This window comes from Malania oleifera, chromosome 7 (assembly GCF_029873635.1).
Source record: "Malania oleifera isolate guangnan ecotype guangnan chromosome 7, ASM2987363v1, whole genome shotgun sequence".
NCBI classification, from domain to species: domain Eukaryota; kingdom Viridiplantae; phylum Streptophyta; class Magnoliopsida; order Santalales; family Ximeniaceae; genus Malania; species Malania oleifera.
The window spans coordinates 1,746,389-1,772,427 of NC_080423.1; the positions used below are offsets into that span (position 1 = coordinate 1,746,389).

Here is a 26,039-nt window from a genome sequence, read left to right on the forward strand (position 1 = left end):
ATTATAGCTTTGAATGTCGTCTTTGTTTTATACAGAGGTACTAATGGCTCATAATCTTAATTCCACGATAGCTATTACAGTTTTGAATGTTGCCTTTGTTTTATATAGAGGTACTAACATACTTTTCCTCCATTATTCTGGCATTTTCTTGGTTTTTATAATATTATTGAATAGATTAGTTAACCAAATAATTCCTTTATCTCTTAAACATTTCCCAACTTCAATTGGTATTTTATCTGGTCCTATAGATTTCTCACTTTTCATCTTTTTTAATGTCATATTAACTTCAATGACTCTAATTTTGCGAATAAATCTCCTATTTTTAATCTTCTCTTCTACTTCCAAGTTCAATCTTTCATTTTGATTTGCATTGAACAACTTGTCAAAGTATCTCCCCCACCTTTCTTTTATGTCTACTTCTCTAATTAAGACATTATCATTCTCGTCCTTTATACATTTTACGAAACCTAAATCTTTGCATTTTCTTTCTTTAGCTCTAGCAAGTCTATAAATGTCTTTTTCTCCTTCTTTTGTATCTAGCTTAGTATATAATGTATCTTAAGCTCTATGTTTAGCTTCATTGATAGTCTTTAACTAATAATTTCTAGGTAAATTCCATTTTGAACAAAATAATTACATCTTCATTTTCTTAGTCTTTCTTTAAATTTTAATTGTAGTGGAAATCAGAAGGAAGAGAGAAACAGTTAGCTTTTATAGAGCTAGGGAGACAACCCTCCTTCACAAATTTTCAATGTGTGACAACAAGAGTAGGAAATCCACACACATGTTGAATGGCTTGCTCATTGCTCCCCATCCATTCTTGTCCCTCATCAGATATGGTAGAGATATGAAGTTTCTCCCACGTCTATAAATATAGGTTGTCCCCTTCCCCTTGACCACCACTCTGGCTGCTGGCTAGGCTTGCATTTAATGCGCCTGGCACACATTAGATTCCCATCATGCGGTTGAGTCTTCCCAATGTTCCAGGCGTGTATTTAGTGCTCTTGACCCAATTTAGACTCCCCATGTTGTGGTTGAGTCCTTGAAATTTAGATATTTCATAACTTGAGGCCAAGAATTTTGGAGGCTTCGAATTATTGGTTAATTATCCGAACAACCATAGAACCACTAAATTGATTAGAGTGAAAACTGTTGGTTTCGGTTCAGTTACTGTTCAGTAATTTAAGAAACTGAATTTTGCAGTTCGGTGTTTGATATTGGCTAAAACCGAACCGCACCGAACTGAATTCACCCCTAGCTAACCCTAAATTCTCTAGGGCTGCCACGTCCTTCTTTCTACCGATCAAGACAGCTGAACACGGGCTAATTTTTGCCATCAGCTTGGGAAGCGGATCCCCTGGAATAGCCATTTTTTTTTCCGCATGAAGCACGAACGAATGATTTCTAAGTTATCATCCTTCCTCAAATTATTTTTTCCCCATTAAAAAAATCCTCATTTAGGTTGTATTTCCTTCAATTTTGGGATGCTAGACCCCTATTGCACTAAAAACCCTTGTAATACATCCACAAAAATTTTCCAGCTATGCCCTTGCAATCCCTCTGGAATGAAAATCGAACCTGTAGAAATCAAACCCACTTTTAGAAATTTCCAGCACTAATTGGTCAAACCACTATCAAATACTTAAACTTTTCCTGCAAAAAACCCAAACGAGTTTGGAGGCTATGCCCACCTAGAATGAAATTTATGGTTAATTGTTATTTAGTCATTTTAGTATTGTTATTATGTGTTAGAGCTATGTTAGTGTGAGTTAGTAAGGGTATTATGGTCATTGGTACTGTACTTGACATATATTGTAAATAGAGGGAGAGACCTATCATTGAGGTTAGATCTTCCATTTTACCCAATTATTCAACATGGTATTTGAGCACGATTCTGAGACCTTAACCCTAATTGTTACAACCACCATAAAAATTGAAGCCTAAGACCCTAAATCCGTTGCATGTCTATCATCATAGAAGAATTTCCAGCAACACTATAGCCTTAGGAAACAGCCAGCAGCTGCCAGAAGTCAGACCAGTCACTGGAAATTTCCTGGGTGACACTGCAAGTTCAGGAACACAAATTTTCTCCCGATGCATGCATTGTTTTGGGCCACTCTGATGATCATATTAGTTGTTAAAGCATTTTGAATTAAACCTTAGACTCTCTCTCTCTCTCCACAATTTCTCCCTAAGAATCAAGAAATGTGAAGGGGAAAAAAATCAAGAAACAGAGAAGAAGTTTAGATCACCAGTAACCTCCCGAGTTGCTAGCTTTCTCTCCCTCAAGTTCTTCACTATCCACCTCCACTATTTTTTTGAGTGTTTTTGAATCTTGTCATGCCCGCACCTGTGTCCTCATTTTTATTACTTCTAAAAAGGAGGGCATAAACTTGTTACCAGAATGAAAATTGCTTGGGCCTGACAGAAGATGATGGTGGTTAAAAGGTTGCAAATCTCAAGCAATTAATGTCTAGCCTGGATTAGAGAGATCATACACTAGGGATTGTGTGATGTGAGTGCTTGCAGGTAAACGTTGCCAAAAAATTTCCGAAATTAAATAAATTCAATAAATAATTTTTTTATTCTAATTTTTTTTTTTAAAAAAATTGATTTTCTATAACAAAGCACAACATAAAAGGAACTGTCTTCCATATTGTATCTTTTTTCATTCTCTAAATAAATTTATTTGGTAATCCAAAAAACAATTAATTTGAAACTAACTTGCATCCTGTTTTATTTAGAATGCATACTTAAAATGTTAATATATACATTATTTTTATCTACATAATTTCTTTTTCTTTACTCTGGTCTTTTCCAGCTGGACATTTTTATTGGGTTCTCAACAAATTCCCGAAACCTATGAAAAACAAAATAGAGAAATAATACACGCTAAAGAAAAATCAATCACATGCACAAGACAATATTTACGTGGTTCGGCAATTTTGCCTACGTCCATGGAGTTGCAAGGATTTTACTATTATCAGGAAGAAAATAAAGAGAGTGCGGCGGTACAATACTCTCTCTCTCGCTCTCTCGCGAAGTGTGATAGCTAGCTAACCCTAATCACCATAACAGCGATTTTATGTCCTACGCACAGCAATGGGCTACAAAACGAACCCAAAATTTTTTGCCAGGGGCAACCCCCACAAGTACGGCTTGGGCCCGACAGCCCAACCCTTCGCTCCATGGACTAAGTCTTAGAATAGAAATCTCTCATTAAAGAAAGGATGGGTCATCATCTAGATCGAACGGAACTAGGCTCCACAAAGCCCAACATCTTTTTCAGATCTATAGCAAGATAAGGAAGCATAGCTATTTTAATTATAGATTCTTCTTGTTTTGTTTTCTGTCTTACTCTCCTCCTACATTCTTTCATCTTTAATGAAATCTCTTTCCTTTTTCTTATTAAAAAAAATGTTAAACATATATACATATATACGCATATTCATGTGAATTAAAATACAAATCAGCGCACACACATGCATGCACGGACACATGTGCACACACACACATTTTTAAATAAACATGAACAATATTTAAAATTGGATATCATTCATCATCTCCAAGTTTAAGAAAAAAGTTGAATTTTTTATCATATTTGAAAAGTTTGGAATATGTTAAAAAGAACATATGGACTATTCATTTTAAAAATAAAAGGTCAAAATTTTCAGCTTGAGCAAGATAGCAATGTAATTCTTCTGTTCCTATCCTTACAAAGTAGTGCTGCCATTTTTCCTTTTTCTTTTTCATAGCCAAAATTTAAAGTTTATTTTGAAGTCCATATACATACATACATACATACATACATACATATATATATATATATATACATTTTCATTCCAAGAGGCGTGCAAGGGCTTAACTGGAGAATTGCTATGGACGGATTAAAGTGTTTATAAATGTTGAATAATTGGGTAAAATGGATGATGATAATACCCTAACTAACTCACACTTGCTAGCACGAGTCTAACACATAATAATAATAATAATAATAATAATAATAATAATAATAATGCTAAATGCCTAAATAACCATTAATACTCCCGCTCAAGCTGGAGCACATATATCATATGCTCCTAGCTTGTTACAAATGAATTCCACACAAGCACCTTCCAAGGCTTTAGTAAACAAATCAGCTTGAAACTCAGACTTCACATGAGTGCTTGTAATGAGCTTCTATACAAGTTTCTCTCAAATAATAAGGCAATCAACTTCAATGTGCTTTGTCTGCTCATGGAGGACCGGGTTGGAGGCAATACGAAGAGAAGGTCGATCATCAAACATCAACTGCATAGGCTGAGAATGTGGAAAACCCAGTTCATTCAACATGTTCTTCAACCAAACAAGTTCATATGTATTTTGCGCCATAGCCCTATATTCTCACTCGGCATTTGACTTGGCCACCACATTTTGTTTCTTACTTTTCCAGGACACCAAATTACCACCAACAAAGATATAATACCCGGTTGTGGAATATGAGTGTGGCCCCAATCCTAATATAAGATATCTCTCCCTAGTGCACCTTTGAGATATCTCAAAATGCAAATTACAGCATCCTAGTAACCTGTTCTCGGGGAATCAAGAAACGTGCTCACAATTGGTTGAGTGACTGTGAGATAGTTCAACTTTCCAACAAGGAACTATCTTGGGTTAGGCGAAAAATCACACATCTAGCACACACGAACTTACTATTGGGATCTATCAACAAGTTTGGACCCCAACAGCCTAGTCTCATCTAAAAGATCAAGAACATACTTTCCCTGTGATAAGACATTTCCCAAATGAGATCTCAGTACTTCTATGCCCAAAAAGTACTTCAATGGTCCCAAGTCCTTGGTTTGAAGTTTACTCCATAGGAAAAGCTTTAGGTCCTAGATGCCTCAATCACCGTCACCAACGATCATGATGTCATCCACATGCACAATAAACAAAATCACGCCAGATGGAGTATGACGATAAAATACGGAGTGATATACAGCACACCATTAGAGGCCAAACTCAAGTACTACAACACTAAATCATCCAAACCGTACTCTAGGAGATTGTTTTAATCCATATAATGATTTCTTAAACCAACACACTGAGTCTGACTTCGCCTAAGAAACAAATCCCAGGTGGTTGCTCCATATAGACCTCCTCGTAAAGATCACCATGTAGGAAAGCATGCTTCACAACTGATGTAGAGGACAATGACAAGTAGTGACTAAAGAGATAAACAAACATACTGAGACAATTTTAGCAACTGAAGAGGATGTGTCTAAAAAATCCAAATTGTACACCTAAGTATATCATGTAGCAACTAGGTGGGCTGTCAAACGAGCCACAACAACACCAAGATTAACTTTCACATTATACACCCAACGACAACCAACCATAGACTTATCAAAAGGAAGAGATACCAAATCCCAAGTATCACTATCATGTAGCACGCGCATCACTTCAACTATTGCAGTCCTCCACCTAGTATTTGGACTGCAATAAGAGGGTGACAAGAAATCGTATTGGAGATTGAATGCTGGATACAAGTGTGTTTACCTTTACGAACAGCTATAGGAGGATAAACATCATTGGAAATAAGATAATCTAACGAGGGAACTAGAGGTGCACTAGTAGAAGCTGGAGGAGGCTCCCCTCCCTTGAGTCGTCATGTGTATACCTACAAATTGGGATGATCCAACCAATGAGGACCCAAACTAGATGAAGACATAAGAGGATTGAGCACAAATAATAGGTCAAGATTTGGAAGGCGAGGCAAAGGAAGGGACTGATCAAGGTCAATAAAACTGAAGGAATCAAAGTAGTATGGTGTAGACTCAAAAAAGGTGATATCAATAGAGACAAAGAAACAATGTGAAGTACAACTATAACATTAATATCTCTTTTGAGTATAAGAATAACCCAGAAAAATACATTTGATAACACAACAATCCAACTTATCCATTTCTGGAGTTAATTGATAGACAAAGGACAATCAAATATACGATAAAGAAGGGAGAACAAAGGTGCCTTGGGGAAGATAACTGAATATGGAATTTTACCACCAAGGATAGAGGATGGCATTTTATTGATGAGGGAGCAAGCTGTGAGCATAGCATTATTCCAAAAAACTTTGGAGACATTCATTTGATACAATAGGGTACAAATGACTTCAAGAATATGTCTGTTTTTCAGCTCTCTACTCCATTTGTTGAGTGTGGACACAAGAGGACTGATGGATCATACCAGAATTAGTCATATAAGTAGTGAATTGTATACTGAAGTACTTAACAGTATCACTATGAAGTATCCTGACTAGCATATCAAATTGAGTCTTCATTTGAGAATAGAAGGCATAAAAGATATTAAACATCTGGAATGATCATTTAATACAACTAAGTCATCCTGGAGTAGTCATCAACAAATGAAACAAAGTACTAAAACCCCAACTACGATGTGACACAACTAGGACCCCAGACATCGAGATGGGCAACCATGAAAGGACTGACCACCCATATGTCAACTCAGGAAGCAAAGGGAACACGATGATGTTTCCCAATTGATAAGACTCGCACTCAAGATTAGATACAGAACTCAATGTAGGAACTTGCTTTTTCAACTTGTCCAACGATGGATGACCAAGGCAACCATGGATTGAAGTGGGGTAGCAATAGTTGTGCAGGCAATGGGAGGAGAAAGCGACTCAGAGTAGTAAATCCCACGAGCCTCATGTCCTATGCCAATTGTCTTCCTCGTCTTCAAATCCTAAATAACCACAAAATCTAGAAATAAAGTGACAAAATAATTTAGTGACTTTGCAAGCTTATTAACTGACATGAGATTGAAAGGGGATTTAGGAATGTATGTAACAAAAGAAAAAGTGTTGGAAGTAGTAGGATTTACTGTTCTTATCACCTTAGCAGCAATATTGGACCCATCAGCAAGGGTAACTTGAGATAGAGTTTTAGGATACTGGAGGGCAAAAAAGAAGTCGGTTGTGTATGTTATATGGTCGGTGGTAGCATAATCCATAACCCAAGGATTAGTGGGAATGTTCCTATCCCCTTAATAGCAATAATGAACCCATCAACAAGGGTAACTTGAGGAGTTTTAGGAAACTAGAGGGCAAAGGTTGTACATGTTATATGGTTAGCGGTAGTAAAATCAATAACCCAAGGATTAGTGGGAAACATACCAAATGACATAAAGACTGTAGGATTACCTTTTTAGGCAAAAGATACAATGTGATAAGATGCTTGTTGAGACGATTGATATTGTAGAAACCTTGAATATTCCTCCTCTAATATAGTCACAGTATGTGGTTCAATTAAACAAGTGATTAACAAGGTAACCATACAGTTGGGATTTGCAAACCCCATCCCAACACTCGCAAACTTAGCCCAATGATACCAAGATTAATTGCTGGAACAATCGGAACAAACCATGAACAAAGTGACCCACCATTAATGAGTCACAAATAAATCAATACAAGGCTGCTACAGCACCATGAAACCTAGACACGGCCCCAAGAAACCAACACACGGCACTGGAACAGTTGGAGCAACCAAAAACAAGGTGAACCACCAAACCTACCACAGAAAAATGACCTTTACCAACACCGAACAACAGCTTACAGATTACCATGAATGCGTGGTCGAAAAAGATTGGACCATTGAGCAAAACACATTCCCAACAGCTTGATTTATGGTCTATGTAAGGAATTAGAACATCGAATCAAACACAGCAAATTACACTGTTTCAGACCCAATAAACTCAATAACCATTGACAAACAGCTTCAGGAAGCATTAAACAACCATTTCTTGGGTGCCGCACATGAGCAATTAAAAAAGGTGAGATCTTTGGGGAAAAAAAAAGCATCACTTCATTAATATGTTTATAGAGGGATTCAACCACTGCTGCATGAATTCAGGCCAAAAACGTGCCTGAAAGTGGCTTCACGTGCCAGCACGTGGGTTCAGCCCTGGCAACCTTTGACTGGCACGTGAGTGCGCATGGGGCACTCTCTGGAGGTAGGATTTCAGTGAGGGGAAGATCGACAGTGTCTGTGGGGAATGGGGATTGTGGTGTTGGTTTGCAAAAGTCAAGTCTGGAGCTAGAAAACAAGCCGATCAAAAGACCGTTGATCAGTACGCTACAGGAACAAGGGGCAGAAACAATTTTTTTAGTACTTATGTGGATCATTCCATCAATGGGGCAGCCTGGAAGGCTGGAGCATCTCTTTTGTTTAAGGTGCTCATGATTGGGAGCTTGATGCTTTTGCTGATTTTTATGACTGCCTTTATATAAATGTGCCTAAAAGGATGATTCCAGATGTGCTTTATGGAGGCTCAGTATAAATGGTAACTTCACGGCTCCCTGTACAAGCAAGCTGGACAGGCACACTAAGGTCAGACCTGATTTCCTTGGGAAAACCATTTGGAAAACTCTTGCACCAAACAAAATTGCTTTTTTTACTTGGGAGGCAGCTTTGGGGGAGATTCTTACACTCACTAATCTTCAGAGAAGGGGTCTCACGTTAACAGATGCTTCTCTGCAAAGTTGTTGCTGAAACTGTTGATCACTTTCTGTGCCCTTGGACTAGAGCATAGTTAGCAGAAAAAGTAACACCCTAGCGAACCACGAATTGGTATGAACGTTCCAAAATGTAGTTCATTTTTGTTCTGGAGCTCTAAGTCTAACGATCCAAAATTTTAGTTCGACATTTTTAAAGTAGGGAGCCCGCATACGAGGGAGCTTTGTGCACTGGGCTGCCCTTTTTTATTTTATTTTATTTTATTTTTAAAGTAGGGAACCATCGCATTGTGATTCTATATTTGGTCATTATTAATCTATTTCCCAAAAAAAAAAAATCCTTTTCTATATTCGGAAGCATCTCAATGTCCTCTCCAAAATATACAAGTGCCATTACACAATTTTCCACCAATACATCTATAGAAGTATATCCTTATTCCTTAGTATTCCACATTTTAGAGCATGATCTGCACTGCGATCCCGTTCCCATTCCACTAACTAGAATGTTCCACATTCTAGGTAACGTTGGACTAGAGTTGTGTGGAATCTAGCCTCTTTGCTATTTTGCAACAGCATTGGGTCACTGCTGAATCTGTGGGAAAAGAAATGTGGGCTTGGAATGGTATCTCTGCTAGCGGAGAAAGGAAAAAAGCCTTGTCTTGACACCTCACACCATCTTCTAGATTCCAGAGGGAAAGAAATTCTAGAGCTTGTGAAGGAACTTCTACTTATCGCACAATCCTCAAGGATAGATGGCCCTCTATGCTTTCCTCCTGGTTTAGTGGGTAGTACTTGCTGCTGCTGGACACTCATCTTAGCCGTCTTAGGCTTATGGAGGGAAAAATTCGTCTTATGTCTTCACTTCATTTAAGGAAGGGGACTCTTCTCCAGCAAAGTTGAAAGCAGACCGAGTCACAGAAATGGTGGCTTTGCAGAAACTTCCAGAGGCAGAAATTATTGTGACTACTGGAGAAACTATGGATAAAAGATGATGTTTTGAAAAATACTAAAAGGAACAGTAACAGCTTGGGACGATGCTGTTGGGTAGGGCCTGGGGGTGTGAATTTGGTTAGTTTGGTTAATTTTGTCAGAAAATTGAAGGGTATTTCTACATAGGTCTAAAAAGGAGCTTTGAAGGAGATTAAGAATTGTGCTGATGTTCTTTTAGTTTAGTTTTTTTTTTTTGAGGGTTCCTTGTTCTTATTTCGGATGTAGTCTCTCTTCTTTCTTTCTTAAGACATCTCCTTATTGAAAAAACAATTTAGCTGGTGTGTTGGCAGAGGAGAGTGAGTTCAAGAGTATTTTTGAGTGTGATGATGGTTTACTATTGGACGATATTCTTGCTCAGTATGGTTGTAAATCATTGGATAATTTTTTCCATTTGTCAGTTTCCTATAGTATTTGGAAGGGGCATCAATTTTTAAGGGGTTAAAGAATTTTTATTTGTTTATATAGATTATGGTCGTGTGGAGAGTGAACAAAGGAAAAGTGATGGTATTTTGCCAATTCCAATGTCTCAGAAGAAGAGGCTTATGAGCAGGACAATAAGGCTCAAGAGGTTTTGGGTAGAATGATTGATGCATTTGCAGTGGTTGATCCCAGAGGGCAGTTGGGTCAGTGATCAGCTAAGAACAAAAAAGGTGTCAAAAGGGAGTTAGAAAGCTTAAAAATTTCTTTAGTTATGATGAGAAAGGTTTGAAGAGGGCCTTCTTAATATCTTCCAATTTCTTATTATTTTTTGTTCTTTTGTATTTGAGGATGCCATGCCCTCCATTAACTTGTACTCTTTTCAGTCTCTCTTAATAATGTTTCTTTTTCTATTCGGGGAAAAATTTACAAGCGCCAATTACACATTTTCACCAATATCTTTATACAAGTATACAACTAACTGAACGCATTTTTAGAGCATGGTAGTATTGCGATCTCATTCCTGTTCCACAAACTGAAATGTGCTTTGTTCTATGTACTATTGCTATGAAATTACTGGGTTAAGTAGTTCTAAATTTTCTTTTACAGAGTAGAGTTGGGCCTGTTGAATGGTTGAAGCCTTATACAGATGACACAATCGTTGAGCTTGGGCAGAAAGGAGTTAAACGTCTTCTTGCTGTCCCAATAAGGTATCTCTGATTGTCTTCCTTTTTTTTTGGGTGGGTGGTGTGTGCGCTTGGGTGGTGGCTTTGTGGTACTGCATCATATTGGTAGGATCAGCTTTGTGATTTATCAGATTCTTACTATAAGCAAGCTGTATTGTCCGTTGTCTTAAATCCCGGATTGGAAAGACTGGTGGGGTTGGACAGGCACCAGCCACTTTTCCGGTTTAGGTGATACCAAGATGAACAAACTGTGATCAACCTGGCCAAAACTGGTCAACCCGACTGGACTTGGCTCGATGCAGAGGACTGGCTGGGTTGACCCGGTCTTTTACACAAAAAAATATATGCCAAATGCTGCAGATGGGATTCAAAGCCCAGTCCTACTACTGCCTTTTCAATTTTTCATTACCTCGGCACCAAACGTTATCTTGTGTTAAGTTGTTCTGATGCATAAAATATATATGCATTCTCATCTGACGCGCGCGCGCGTACACATACATGTGAGTTTTTTTTTTTAAAAATTTTTTTCTTTATTGAGGAATTCCTATCCTCACCTACTCTGTAATTTCTCTCTTAATGTCTTCTTCTTTTATAAAAAAAAAAAAGTTTGGGTGTGTTTTTTAACTGAAACAAATTTTTTTCTCTATATTTGAATATTTAATTATAATAAGGTTCAAAAATATTGTATTAATAGGAAAATAGTATAAAATTGTTTAGTTTTTGTTATTTATTAATTTTTTAATTCAATATTATAATAAAGAGTACAGCTGCAATATATTTGAGTGTGTGTGTGTGTGTGTGTATTACCGGTTCGACTGCTGGTTGACCCCCTGGTTCAGCCAGTAGCTTCACTTAGTTGGTCACCGGTCTGGTTAAAACCATCGTAGTTTCTAATGATGCATTATAACTCTTAACTAATTCAAACAATTTTCTTGATTGTTTTAGCAGTATTTCAGATATTCATGTCTTCTGACACTATAGTTACAGCTTTGTCAGTGAGCATATTGAAACTCTAGAAGAAATTGATGTTGAGTACAAAGAGTTAGCCTTAAAATCTGGTATAGAGAGATGGGGGCGTGTTCCTGCACTAGGATGTGAGCCCACCTTCATTTCAGATTTAGCAGATGCCGTGATTGAAAGCCTTCCTTATGTAGGAGCAATGGCAGTCTCAAATCTTGAAGCTCGGCAGGTATGCAATTCTTCATATTGAAACTATAAAATAGAAGTGAGATAGATGCATGTCATCTTTAGCAGAGATTAAAAAATTCAAAATTTAGGCACAAGGAACTAGGCGTTCAGTTTTAGAACTACTGGAACAAGGTTTGAGGCAGGAAGGATTGGGAAACACAATGGGAAAATTAGGTGCCATTGGGAATTTGAGCTGAGAACTGGGGGATTTTTGGTGATGAACCTAGAGTGAAAAAGTTTCAGTGCAAATCCAAGTAATCATGATTTAGGTATTAAAAGAAAGGATTGGTTATTGATTTCTGACAATGAAGCATGTCTGACCAAAAGGTTGCTTCTTGTCTTCCATTTTTCTGTTACTGCTATATATTTATTTGTTTATATATTTTTGTGGGGTGTTGGTGTATTAAGTATTAGTTTTCCAGCATATAGGGGAGCCTAGGCGCAACTGTAAAGTTTTTGCCGTGTTAGGTCATGGGTTTGAGGCGTGGAAACAGTCTAAAAAAATGCAAATTGACGCTGCATATTATAGACCCATTATGGTCGCCCTTCCCCGGACCCACATATGCGGGAGCTCTGTGCATCGGGCTGCTCTATATATATATAAAATTAAAATGTGCTTATCTTGTTTTATGTTTTTTTTAGATGATCTTGGGTTTAAGGATTAACATGGCTCATGGTGGTTAATTTGCTTTTATTTTGGGTTCCATTATGCTTTTAGTTATGCTTTAGTTGACTCTGGGCATTTTTTTTCTGTGTCTATTTAACGCAACACAACAGGGCGTAGCCCATCCCCAATCTGAAATCCCTCTGCTCCCCTTCCAAAAGATTTCATTGGGCTTTTCCCTGGGGGACAGTTGTGTTATTTTGGATTAGCCCTTAACTTTATGAACCTTTGAATAGTAATCCTCGGTAGGTTTTCTTTGCCAAAAGAGCAACCTGAGGCTGAGGGTGGGGGGTGAATTGGGTTAAATGTCAAGGTTCTTGGAAGGTTGAATGTGGTTCTGGGTTTTACTATTTCTTATTCTCCGGGCACTTTAGTTGGTGATGGGCAAATTTTGGATACTGATTTGGTGGTGATTGGTTGACTCTGTATAGGAGGAAGGAGAGAGGGCTTGTCTTTAAGTTTTCGAAAAAGCTTTAGATCAGGTTGGTTGGAGTTTTCTGGATAAGGTTTTGGATAGGAAGGGCTCTGATGGATATTTTGAGCATATTGATTGATAGGGGCTGTGGATAGAGGTTTTATTCCCAGTGGATTGCTTTGGGGAGTTAGGTGGTAGTTGGGTCTCATTTGCAGTTTGCTGATGCTACCTTTTTTTCTTGGCTGATGGTACAGTCTTCTAGTAATATTCTTATTCTTTGTATATTTGAGAGGTTCTTTGGCCTGAGTATTTATATTGACAAGAGTGGTATCTTCATTAATTTGAACTCAACTAAAAATATTTTTGCTATATTTTATGATGATATTTTGGTGTCCACTCTATTTCTGCTTTAATTAAATTTCTTTCATAAAAATGTAAACATCAAGTGAGCCTAAACACCTCTTTTCCTATGTCTTATGCGATGCATTGTGATAAAAAATCCAGTGAACACACAATAAACTTGAAATATGAAAGAGTGAGGGAGGAGAAAGATGTAAACAGTGTTTGTAGAGGTTATGCACCTGATCTACATCCTCTCCTCAAGTATAACCCCTTCTTTTGGGAGTTTCTCTCCAGTATTTTTCAATACTCTTTAACATAAAGCTTGCCTTCATGAGAGCTGGGTGTTTACACAAATCTCTGGATTTCTCAACTCTTCATAATCAAATTCAAAGGTACAACAGAAAAAACACTATTTTTGTTTGAGTGAGTATTGAATATGCATGTCCAAGGCCTAAAAAACCCTTTGGAAATAGCTTTAGAGCAGCCTAGAGTTCAAAATTTCAAATGGGCTTGACCTATTTAAAAAATTTTCTTGAAAAACACTGTTGCAAAGTATCTGTCAGAAATCGGTTGACCTATCGTGGTTTATCAGTCCATCACTTTGAGAAATTGTTGCCTGTTTCTTTGACTCTCTAGGAACTAATAATCAGAGCAAAAGAATCCTCCATTCTCGCTGAACCTCTGAAAAGGTAACTTCCTTAAAAGAAACCGAAACTAACACACCATAAAGGTAATAATGGAACTTCTCTGACACCAGCTGCCAATTCAATTTTCTCCCTGAAAAAATCTGTGCATTATGCTTCCACCATAATCCCGCAATATTGCAAAAATACCAACACGAACCATTATGTGACACTACCAATAAGCGAGCTTTGGTATCCCCTTCCCAACCTTCCCAACACCGACGACATACCCTTCAAGAATCCTTCACCAATGACGAAGATAATCTCAACCATTATGATTATGTGGTTATGTTCGAGCACAAATAAGAACTTGCCCTATCCTACTCTATTGAGTCTCAGATCGAAGGTTTCCCCCATCAACATGGGCTTATCTTCTGCGAAGCTGTTCCTTCACAGTCTATATCTGCCATAATGATGGGCAAATTTGGCAATGGGTGTAAGGAGGAGAGGGAAGAGAGGCCACGAAATGGAAAGGTTTCGCAAAACCATTATTCTGTCAAGAGCACAGTCGTGGAGGCCTTAGGACTAACAGGTCTCTTTTTGGAATACTGGTTGCTAAAGTTTCAGTTTCCTGATCATTTGAAGGGTGTTTTTTTTTTTTTTTTTTTAAACCTTTGGTTGGTCATATTGCCATATAGCTTTTATTTAGGCTTATCCGTTTCTCATTCCTCTTTATTTTTTGAATTTATGTTTCCCATTGGCATTGCAAAAAATTGGAGAATTCCATGAGGAAATTTCTTTGGTCTGTTGTATAGAATAAATAAGGATCTTTTGATTAGTTTGCAGGTCTAGCTCAAGGGAAAAGCATTTTTATTTTTTTTTTGGGGGGGGGGGGGGGGGGGGGGTTGGTTGTGTCTGCATAATGTGGTGTCTAAGAACATTGCTCTTGTGGGGAAGTGGTTGCAGTTATTTATCTTTGGGCATAAGGTGATTAAAAGTGAGTTCGATCTTCCAAAGGAGTGCGGCTAATGAGCAAAGCATGATGCACTATAGTTGCGCCTTAAAAGGTGTATGCCCTATCCCGTGCGGCGTGCAAAGAAAACTGACACTGATCTTTAGCTTTCAGCCCCATAGCTTTGCCTATTTGTAAGGCGGTCCGTCTTATGATTAATTTTTGGTTACTTAATGGCTTCTAAACTTTTATATTTTCTCAAGAAATCATACATATTTTATAAGTAATTTCTTCCAATAGGCAAATTATGTGATTGTGACTATAACTGTTCTTTGAAATTGTGGGTTTTGGAGTCTGCAGTCTTTAGTTCCACTTGGCAGCATAGAAGAGCTACTGGCAGCATATGATTCACAAAGAAGGGAGCTACCCCCACCTGTGACAGTTTGGGAATGGGGTTGGACAAAAAGCGCAGAAACTTGGAATGGCAGGGCAGCTATGCTGGCAGTGCTTGTTCTTTTGGTCCTGGAAGTAACCACCGGTGAGGGATTTCTGCATCAATGGGGCATATTGCCCTTGTTTCCCTGAATGAAAACTTCATATCTGTTTGTGCATATGAGTAAATTTTCCTCTTATCATTTTCTGTAAATTTATAGTACCATATTCCAAGAAGTCACACGCGAACACGTAAGATGAGAATGTCTTGTGGTGAGTAAACTATAACTGTAAACACAAAAGGAAAAGAAAAATAAATAAATAAAAGAATAACTGTGATGAAAGATGCGAGTGACTTTTGACAACAGAATTCAACATGCATACCCAGCATTCTTTACGTGAAGAAATTCCATGGCAGAGGTACAAAAAGGAATATGTTTTGTGCTTCCTGTCAATGACCAAATAGATTTCATGTTCTAACAAACCCTTTTGGATACATGAGCTTCAGAATCATCCATATTTTTGCTCTTTGCATCAAAATAGACACATAAACCCTTGATTGCTTTGAGGTCAATGGACCAAAGTTACCCAAAACAATGCTTGAAACACTTAAAACACTCACTGTTGTTTTCCTTTTTGGTGCCATAGTGAGCACGATGCAAAAACATAGGTGGTAAGAGTACAAAAATTTATTTGGTCATTGAACTGTGATTTTTCTGCTGGCAGCCTATGCCTATGATGGATTTCAATGTTGGAAGTCATTCATCTCATTCATTTGTCATTCAACAAGTTATAAGCTCCCTAAAATTTTTAAAAATGTTCGTTATTTTCGTGATTCCCCTATAACATGTTGCACTTTTTCATTGCAAAGATAGAAACAACGCATTTAATATTTCCTCTGTTAATTGACCTTGTTGGAATGTGGGCCTTTTTTTAATTAATTTTTTTATTACCGCTATCCTTACCTGTGTGGGGCAAGTTGAGTGTACATGTTGAACACATTTCTACTGTAAATTCATATTTTTATTGGAGTATTTTCGACAGAGCTTTATCGAGCTGTAGTAATAAAACTAAAATAGTGCAATAACATTAACCAAAAAAATTACAATACCTAAATTGAAATTGAATAAACTGGCTGGAGTTGTATCATAATTTTGGAGCTAACGGTTTTTTACCCTACTCTTGATTTGTGGAATGTTTGTTTAGGAATATTTTAGTTATTTAGTCAATTATAATTATGCAAAATATTGTCGTAATATTATAAAACAAAACCAAGGTGAAATTGTTTAGAGTGCATAAAAAAGAATAATTACTCAAATTTTAGGATAGGAATGTTTTTTCTTTTTGTCATCAAAAAAACAATATAAAAAAGTTAATTAAAACCTACTTAAATAAAATTTTTTGTGTCATATTTTATTTCAAGGAGTAAGGATTTTTGCAAACCAAATAAATTATTAATGATTGGCCACTCTTATACCCCAGCCGAGAATGGCAATTTTAAAAAATAGACCATAGAAAGAACCTGAGGGACAATGAAGTGGGCTACCATGCAATTAAATAGTATATGATTAAATCCTATAGGAAAAGTGGAAATGGTTCGAAAATTTTGAGGCAAAGATGAAAGGCCCACTAGGTTTAACTAGAGGGGATTAATCAGTGGGCAAAAGCAGGGTACACTCCTGATCTTTATTTCTAGAATAGATTGCCAACTTAATGATAATATTTCTATTTGATTTACGTTGTATTAAGTTTTTTTTTATAAATTTTCATATTAGCTCATCACAACAATTTTGCTAGATATTTCAAGATCCCTGTTACCCTTAATACCTTCCTCTGTTATCTAAACTTTCATCAAATGAATTTGTGGTTTAAGAGCCTTCATAAATTTAATTTTAAACAAAGCCATTAATGTTAAATCAAAAGCTACAGAAATTCCAAAAAAACATACCTGCTCAATTAACTTATCGTTTGACATGTTCAAGTAGGACAACTAAACAGTGGGTTAATCCTATAGTTTGATAATTTATTTAAGATATATTTTATAGTACTTAGAATGCTAGAAAAGAAATGCCAGAATAACTGGGGGGATTTTTATTTTCTATTTTGATGTGTTAAGTATTCAACTTCAAAATATTAATGCCGTTGAGGTCAAAAGAGAAAATTAGCCAATAGAGTATATGAAAAAGAAAGCATCCTTGCAATATTTGCGAAGGGAAACAATGCTGAGACAATTGTACACTGAACAAAAACACATTGAAACCATTTCAGTTTCTAACTGCAGTTTGAATGTATGGCTCCCCCACAGAGGTTTTATTACTTGAACTCGGAAGGGGAGCGGGGAGTAGGATTAAAATCATTCATTGGGATCATTCCTGCCAACTTATTTCAAAAGCCATCACTGATTAAGAAACAATTTTATTCGTATGAAGTGAATGCCAAAACCACTCTCTCTCTCATATTACATTCCTTATACCTAAAAAACGAATATACAAGGCCCCAGTTGGCTAAAACTTGAGGCTGTTTCTGCAATTCATTGGGGCAAAATTTTTTTGCTGCAACACTAGCAGTTCAAATAGAAATTTGGGAACCAAAAAGAATGGTTTGGAGGGAATATTAGCATGCCAAGCTCATGAGGCAGTTCCATATTATCCCACCATAGAAAAGAATAGCTAAACATGAGCATTAGGTCATGCCTCAGTTAACTTCAAGCGAGGGACAATATTCATGGATTGGAGTTCCTGCAAATACATGAATCAATGTTATCAATGGAATGGAAAAAGGGCCAAAAAAAATAAAATAAAATAAAATAAAATAGATTGATTACTAGAAATGTAACCTCATGAACATGAGGGTAAAGAAGAGAAGTGAGGCCTTTGCAAAGAGAGATTCTTTCCGTATACATACACTATGTTTTTAGATGCTGAATGATTTTTCAGACACAAACTATTGCTTTGAGACACAAATTGCACAGAAAAATTGCATTATTGCAAACATTTTGTTTATGTAGAGAAAATGATGATATATTATTTTATGTAAATGAAATCACATTAAATCTTCTATGTAGAGAAAATGATGATATATTATTTTATGTAAATGAAATCACATTAAATCTTCCAAGAGATTAAAATATATATATATATATATATATACACACATACATTCAAGGCCTAAATTCTCTAATTTTTTTACCTAATTTTTTTTAGCGAAACCAAAAACACTCATTTGTGGTTATAAAACTAGCAGAGCTTAAGAAATAGGATTTGCAAATGAAAACATTAGAGAATGAAAAGGTGGTGAAAAAGGAAGCAAAGATAGTGACAATAACATAAAAGAAAAAAGGGGAAAATGAATAAAAATGTTGTAATGAAGAAGGCCAAGTGACACTGCAATGGAAATTTAAAAGTTTTCCCTTTTGCTGGATTGTATAAACATAATTTCATATAATAATGACTACAATATTTTGAAGATAACACAAGAATTAGAAAACAAAATAAGAACTGAAAAATCAGCTTATATCTATATATTCAGCATCCATGTGCATTTTAATACTACTCTGTCAGAAACAGTAACCAACTGAGTTAGCCAATTATCTATTTCAAAATGACGGAGTACATACAGCCTTGATGGAAAAAATGAATGATGATTGCAATCTATTCTAAGCATATACAGCCTTCATGAAAAATAATAATAATAATAATAATTGCAATACATTCCTAGAAGGTGAAAATGTGAAATTATGTTCATATAGGTAAAATAAGAAATTAAAACTTGTGATTGAATTGTGCACTCGCTGAAGTATATATTCAATTCATTACAGAACTTGGGAGTTTTTGGAAAAAGAGGAAAACTCTTTGAAGGTGTACTGTTTTTCTAATTATTTGGTGCATATGGTTGGAGAGAAATGTTTGAATTTTCAAGGGTGTAAGATCTGTTAATGAGTATTTTGGTCATTAGAATTATAGGTATGCGCTAGTATTCTGTTAGTAAGGGAGAATTATTAAGGGTATTATGGTCATTGACATGTACTTGACACATTATAAATGGATGCAGAGACCTATTATTGTGATTAGGTCTTCTGTTTTTATCATGATATCAGAGCAAGATCCAACCAAAACCCTACTATAAAATTAAACCCTAAACCTTATCATCCAATGCAAATATGCCATTGTAAATGCATCAATACCCTAAGGTTCTGTTGTGATGAGGTTTGGATCAATCACACCTCTATAGCCTAGAAACCAGTCCAGCGATTGCTGGAAAACACAGCTGTCACTGGAAAACAACCTGGCCATCACTGCCCTTCTCAAAACCATCGAAGTCCTTCCATATTTCACAAAAATAACCACATAAGTAATCATAGAACCCCTATGGTTTTTTCCAGAATGTTTTGATTTCTTCCATAGACCATAATATCAAGTTGTTGGTCTTGTTTTTTTGTCAAAGGTCCAACCTTTTTCAATGATTCACTGGTGGCAATTTGTCAGTTGTGGTTTGGTACTATTAAAAATCATTGGTGGTTCTCTTGGAGTAGAGGCAGCACTTGTATGTTGGTTTTGTGGGGCAGTTGCAGTGTTATATCGATTTGTTGGTGGCTCACTCATGGCTGTTTAAGTGGTTCACATTGTCTATGATTGTTCTAGTTATTCTGGTCATTCACCTTCATCACTACTATAGATAACAACCAAAAAGTTGGCTGAAAGAATTATGTTCAGTGGTAAAGGTTGTTAAGGTCTATTTGACAAGATAAATAAATCTAAACATTCGAGCCCTCTAATGAGAAAGGAAAGAAGTGCGGATTTAGGAAGATGTATTGATTATTTCCCTCTTGTGGTACTCGATGGAACCGTAGAATGCACAAATGTGCAAGCATCATGATGTATGCAAGGCGATTTGGGATTATGTCAAACTCCTGTATTCCATCAACAATACATGCATGTATGATCTATCCTTGCAGTTACAACAAGGTGATAGGAGTTCTACAGGGTGCTTTGTAGAGATAAAGCATATCCACAAGGAGCTTGACATTGTGCAACCCATAACCGCCAATGTTCACAAGATGCAGAAGTAGAGGGAGCAGATGATGGTTCTTTGAGATGTAGCACTTTGAAATCCAATTTTGAGGTAGTCCAATCCCAAATACTTGGTAATGCAGAGTTGCCATGTTTTGCTGATGTTTATTTCCACATACTTCACACTTCCTCTAGTGCACATTCCCCTTCCCTTGCATCTAGTGTTTTAACCCCTGGCTCAAGAGGATTGCCTTCGTTATAAAAGCGATTCTGCTTTTCAACAAAGTAGCAACACAGAAGCACTCAAGGTGGTTAGTGGCTATGGAGGAGGAGATGAACGAAGTAGAGGCCCTCTTGAAAAGTGCACTCATAGTCGATGAGGAGATTATACTATTGAGCAGTATTGGGATCTTTACAGTAAACTGCCACGCATCACGAATGCAACCACTAAAAATTCCACTCCTCTCGGGTCGAAGTGGGGTGCAACATAATGTATCTATATCAAAGGAAGTTGATAAATAATTGGGTAAAATGGAAGATCTAACATCAATGATCTCTCCCTCTATTTATAATATATATATCAAGTACAATACCAATGACCATAATACCCTTACTACCTCACACTTAATAACAAAACTCAACACATAATAATAATAATAATGCTAAATGACTATAAAACCACTAACACTCCCCCTCAAGCTAGATCATATATATCATATGCGCCTAGCTTGTTACAACTGAATTTCACACGAGCACCTCCCAAGGCTTTAAAGAATAAATTAACAAGTTGAAAACTCATACTTCACATAAGTGGTTGCAATGAGCTTCTGAACAAGTTTCTCATAAATAAAGTGACAATCAACTTCAATGTGCTTTGTCCGCTCATGGAAGACTGGGTTGGAGACTATAAATAGCAATTGGATTATCGCACATTAACTCCATAGGCTGAGAATGTGGAAAACCTAGTTCTTTCAATAAGCTCTTCAACCAAACAAGTTCACATGTAGTGTGCACCATAGCCCTATACTCTAACTCAGCACTTGACCTAGCCACCACAGTTTGTTTCTTACTTCTTCCAAGACACCAAATTACCACCGACAAAGATACAATAGCCAATTGTAGATCCTTGGTTGGAAGGATGCACCTTTGAGATAACTTAAAATGCAAATTACTGCATCTTAGTTACTAGTTCTTGGGGAATTGAGAAACTAACTCACAACACTTGTTGTGAAGGATATATCCAGTCAATTGATTGTAAGATAATTCAACTTTCCAACAACTCCCCAGTACCGTCCTAGGTTAGGCAACAAATCACCCATATTTGGCAGTAACTCACTATTAGGATCCATGGGTTTATCAACAAGTTTGGATCCCTATAGCCATGTCTCATCTAAAGTATCAAGAACATACTTCCTCTGAGACAAGACAGTTCCTGTTCAAAATCTTGATACTTCTATACTCAAAAGGTACTTCAATGGTTCCAAAATCCTTTGTTTGAAACTTAGTTTGCAAGAAATGCTTTAGGCTTTGAATACCTTGATCATCACCACCAATAATCACAATATCATCCACATACACCATAACCAAAATCCTTTTGGATGGAGTATGGCAATAAAATAAAAAATGATCTACTGCACATCGTTGAAGGCCAAACTCAAGTACTACAATATTGAGGCGACCAAACCATGCCCTTGGAGATTATTTTAAACCATATAGTGACTTCTTGAGCCGACTCACTAAGCTTGACTCCCCCTAAGCACAACCCCAGGTGGTTGCATCATATAGACCTCCTCTTGAAGATCACCACGTAGGAAAGCATTCTTTACATCTAATTAGTGTAGAGGCCAGTGATAGGTCGTGTTAAGGAGATGAACAAATGTACTAAGGCGAGTTTGGCTACAAAATAGAATATGTCTGAATAGTCCATGTCATATACCTGAGTATATCCCTTAGCAACAAGGCGGACCTTCAATCGAGCCAAGGAACCACCTAGATTAACCTTCACAGTGTACACCCAACAACAACCAACCAGAGACTTATCAAGAGGAAGACGTACCAAGTCCCTAGTATCATTATCTTGCAAAGCACGCATCTCTTCTATCATTGCATTTCTCCACCCAAAATGGGACAGAGTACTAACAAAACAATAATATAAGGGTGACAAAAAATAATAACAAACAAAATTAAGGATTAAATGTGGGGTACAACTACTTTTACGTTTTCGAACAACAATGGGTGGATCAACATCTTAGGAAATAGGATCATCTGATGAGGGAACCAAAGGTGTAGAAGTGGACACTAAAAGAGGCTCTCCTCCCTTCAGTCGTCGTGTGTGTGCTTATGAATTGGGATGATACAAGTGACAAGGACTCAAATTGGATGAAGATGTTGGAGGATTGGGTATAGATATTAGGTTACGGTCTAGAAGACAAGGCAAAGGAAGGGACTCATTAAGGTCAACAAAACTCAAGAAATCAAAGTAGTATGGTGTAGACTCAAAAAAGGTGACATCATCAGAGACAACAAATTGATATAAAGTAAGGCTATAACATCGAAATCCCTTTTGAGTATAAGACTACCATAGAAAAATGTACTTGGTAACTTATCCATTCCTGGAGTTAACTAATGGACAAAAGACACAACCAAATATATGAGGAAGGGAGAACAAAGGAGCCTTAGGGAAGATAACTAAATATGAGATTTTACCACCAAGGACAGAGGATGCCATTTTGTTAATGAGAGAGCAAGCAGGGAGCACGACATCATTCCAAAAACCTTTGGGGATATTCATTAGATACAATAAGGTAAGAGTGACTTCAAGAAATATGTCTTTTTTTTTATTTTTTCATTCTACAACTTCATTTTGTTGTGGAGTGTAGGCACAAGAAGGCTGACAAATCATACTAGAATTAGTCATATAGGTACTAAAGTATTCCTTAGCATTAGCACCACTAAGTATATTGACTGGTATATCAAATTGAATCTTTATTTGAAAATAGAAGGCACAAAAGATATTAAACAACTCAGAATGACCTTTCATTAAATACAACCAAGTTTTGCTGAAGTAGTCATCGACAAATGTAACAAAGCAGCAAAACCCCAATTTCGACTTGACGCAACTAGGACCCCAAACATCAAAGTGGACAAGCATGAAAGGACTATTTTCCTGTTTGTTGACTTGAGAAGCAAAGGGAACATGACGATGTTTTGCCAATTGAAAAAACTCGCACTCAAGACTAGACACAGAACTCAAGGTAGGAACTAATTGTTTTAATTTGTCCAACAACGGACAACCAAGGCAACAGTGGATTTGAAGTGGTGTAGCAGTGGCTGTGCAGGCAATGGGCGAAGAGAGTGACTCAAAGTGGCAGAGTCCACTAGCCTAACTTCCTATACCAATTGTCTTCCTTGTTTTCAAATCTAGACTAATCAAAAAATTAGGAAAGAAGGTTGCAAAACAATTTAGTGCCTTTATAAGCTTACTAAATGACATGAGATTTTAAGGGGACTTAGGAATGTATAAAACAAAAGAAAGAGAAATTGAGAGAGTAGGATTTACTCTTCCTATCCCTTTAATTGCAGTTTTGGACCCATCAACAAGGGTGAGGTATATTTTTAGGATATTGGCGGGAAAAAAAGAAGTTGGATACACATGTTACATGTCAGTAGTAGCAGAGTCGATAATCCAAGGACTAGTGGGAGAGATACTAGATAACAAACAAACTATAGGATTACCTTCTAAGCAAAAGATGCAATGTGATGAGATGCTCGTTGGAATGTTTGATACTGTAGGAACCTTGAAAATACTCTTCCTCCAAGATGGTGATACTATGTTGTTCACTTGAACAAATGCCTGACAATGGAGACACACTTTTGGGATTTGAGGACACGATCCCAACACACACAACCTTGATACAGCAGCTAAATAGAAATACACAACGAACAAAATGCTCTTGGGATTGCAAAAGTGAACTTATGGAGCAACCAAAACAACCACAAGTAAATTTTCAGACCAACCGAACCAAACACAAATGAGTCAACCGTTGATTCAATCACGAACGAGTCACCAACATCTAGACATAGCATGCCATAACCCTATAAAATCAATGTATAAATGCTGCCACTGCTACAAGATACTTGAACAACTGGAGATAACACTGCCATAACTCTACAAAATCAATATATAAATGCTGCCCCTGCTCCAAGAGACTTAAACACATCCCCAAGAAACCAACATGCAGCTCTAACAGTACCAAACAGCCTCTATACAGTAGAACATCTGAAGTACACAGAAAACAAGATCCTCCTGGAATTCATGGACACCATCCCAACACACAACGTTCGACAAACAGAGCAAACCACAAGCATACAATGAACAGGAAATATAAAAAAAAAAAAAACAAATTAAGAACACAGTAATATCACTGTTTCAGGCCTGAATGAACTCTATAATTATTGACCAACGGCTTCAGGCATTAGCAAGCAATAATTATTGACCAATGGCTTCAGGCATTAGCAGGCATTAACGCCACTCATGAACAACTACAAAAGGTGATACCTTTGGACAAAAATGATGACAAACAACTTGGTATTATGGTGTGAGGAAGGGTTCAAGACATTTGGGAGGAAATCAGAGCAAAATGGATGCTCAAAAAAGTCTCACGTGCCGGCGCGCGGGGTTAGCAAAGCTGGAGTTTGGCCGACGCATGGGGGGGGTGCAGTGGATACTTTGGCTGTGAAGTTTTGAGGGCTGGGAGATCGACAGGTTCTGTGGCGTGCTATGTGGTTAGTTTTGCAAAATATGAGGTATTTCTTGAGGTGTTGAAGAGGACAGCAGCATCCAGGATTTTTTTGGCAACTGCAGTATTTTTCAGGCAACTGCTGAAGCTGCTCCTGGAATTTGGTGATGCTGATGACCCTTCTATGGCAGCAGGTTGCATGGCATTATGATGTTTAGTTCGATTTAGTGGCAGTCATGCAATTAGGGTTTAGGTTGGATCTTGTTTTGATACCATGTTGAATAATTGGGTGGAATGGAAGACCTAACATCAATGATAGGTTTCTCCCTCTATTTATAATATATGTCAAGTACAATACCAATGACCATAATACCCTTACAAACCCACACTTATTAACATAACTATAACCCATAATAATAATACTAATGCTAAATGACTAAATAACCACTAACAGAAGTATTCCAAATTCTAGTAGTATCAAGCATCCCAACAAGATTCCCTTCCCATTGCATCTTTTGCACAAACAAGTAACCTTACAGCTTGCTTGTCATCTAGTAATGCTTGCCTCTTATACTATAGATTCAGCTACCATTCATCATATAATAGCTATACCCAATTTCTTCTCTATTCAAGTATTCTGAATACTTACCTCATTGTTACCCTTGCTGATGGGTCCATCACTGCCATTAAGGGAGTAGGGATTGTGATTCCCACTTCCTCTGCTTCTCTTCCTTTGACTTTGTATATACCAATTTCCATTTTGAACTTATGTTAGCTACCAAGATTACCAAAACCATGAATTGTTCAATAGTATTCTTCCTTGATTTTTACTACGATATTTAGGATTTGAAAACAAGGAAGATTGGTAAAGGATGTGAAGCAAGTGGACTGATCAATTGGGAGCTGCTATACCCTTCTATCGTTTGCAATGCTACTACTAGACCTCTCCAAATCCATTGGCGCCTAGGTCATCATTCATCGGAAAAAGTTAAAACAATTGGTTCCCACTTTTTCTATGTCTAGTATTGAGTGTCTTGTCAGTTGGGAAAGCATCATCATGTTCCTTTTAC

General features: G+C 37.1%; 2 protein-coding genes across 5 annotated transcripts in view; one reads left to right on the forward strand and one right to left on the reverse strand.

The window, feature by feature from the left end:
- The window catches only part of LOC131159996 (ferrochelatase-2, chloroplastic), a 41,337-nt gene extending 25,772 nt beyond the window's left edge, over nt 1-15,565 (forward strand). For 2 of the 3 annotated variants that reach the window (XM_058115262.1, XM_058115264.1), the window contains 3 exons: nt 10,529-10,629; nt 11,593-11,794; nt 15,150-15,565. In XM_058115262.1, coding sequence (XP_057971245.1) covers nt 10,529-10,629; nt 11,593-11,794; nt 15,150-15,374 — 528 coding nt within the window. In that variant the 3' untranslated portion in view covers nt 15,375-15,565. The remainder of the gene's footprint in view (nt 1-10,528; nt 10,630-11,592; nt 11,795-15,149) is intronic. The other variant, XM_058115265.1, reaches the window with a different exon arrangement.
- A 2,000-nt stretch (nt 15,566-17,565) lies between these two features.
- Nucleotides 17,566-26,039, reverse strand: part of LOC131159997 (DNA-directed RNA polymerase III subunit 2) — a 130,364-nt gene continuing 121,890 nt past the window's right edge. For both annotated transcript variants that reach the window (XM_058115266.1, XM_058115267.1), the window contains one exon: nt 17,566-17,959. In XM_058115266.1, coding sequence (XP_057971249.1) covers nt 17,909-17,959 — 51 coding nt within the window. In that variant the 3' untranslated portion in view covers nt 17,566-17,908. The remainder of the gene's footprint in view (nt 17,960-26,039) is intronic.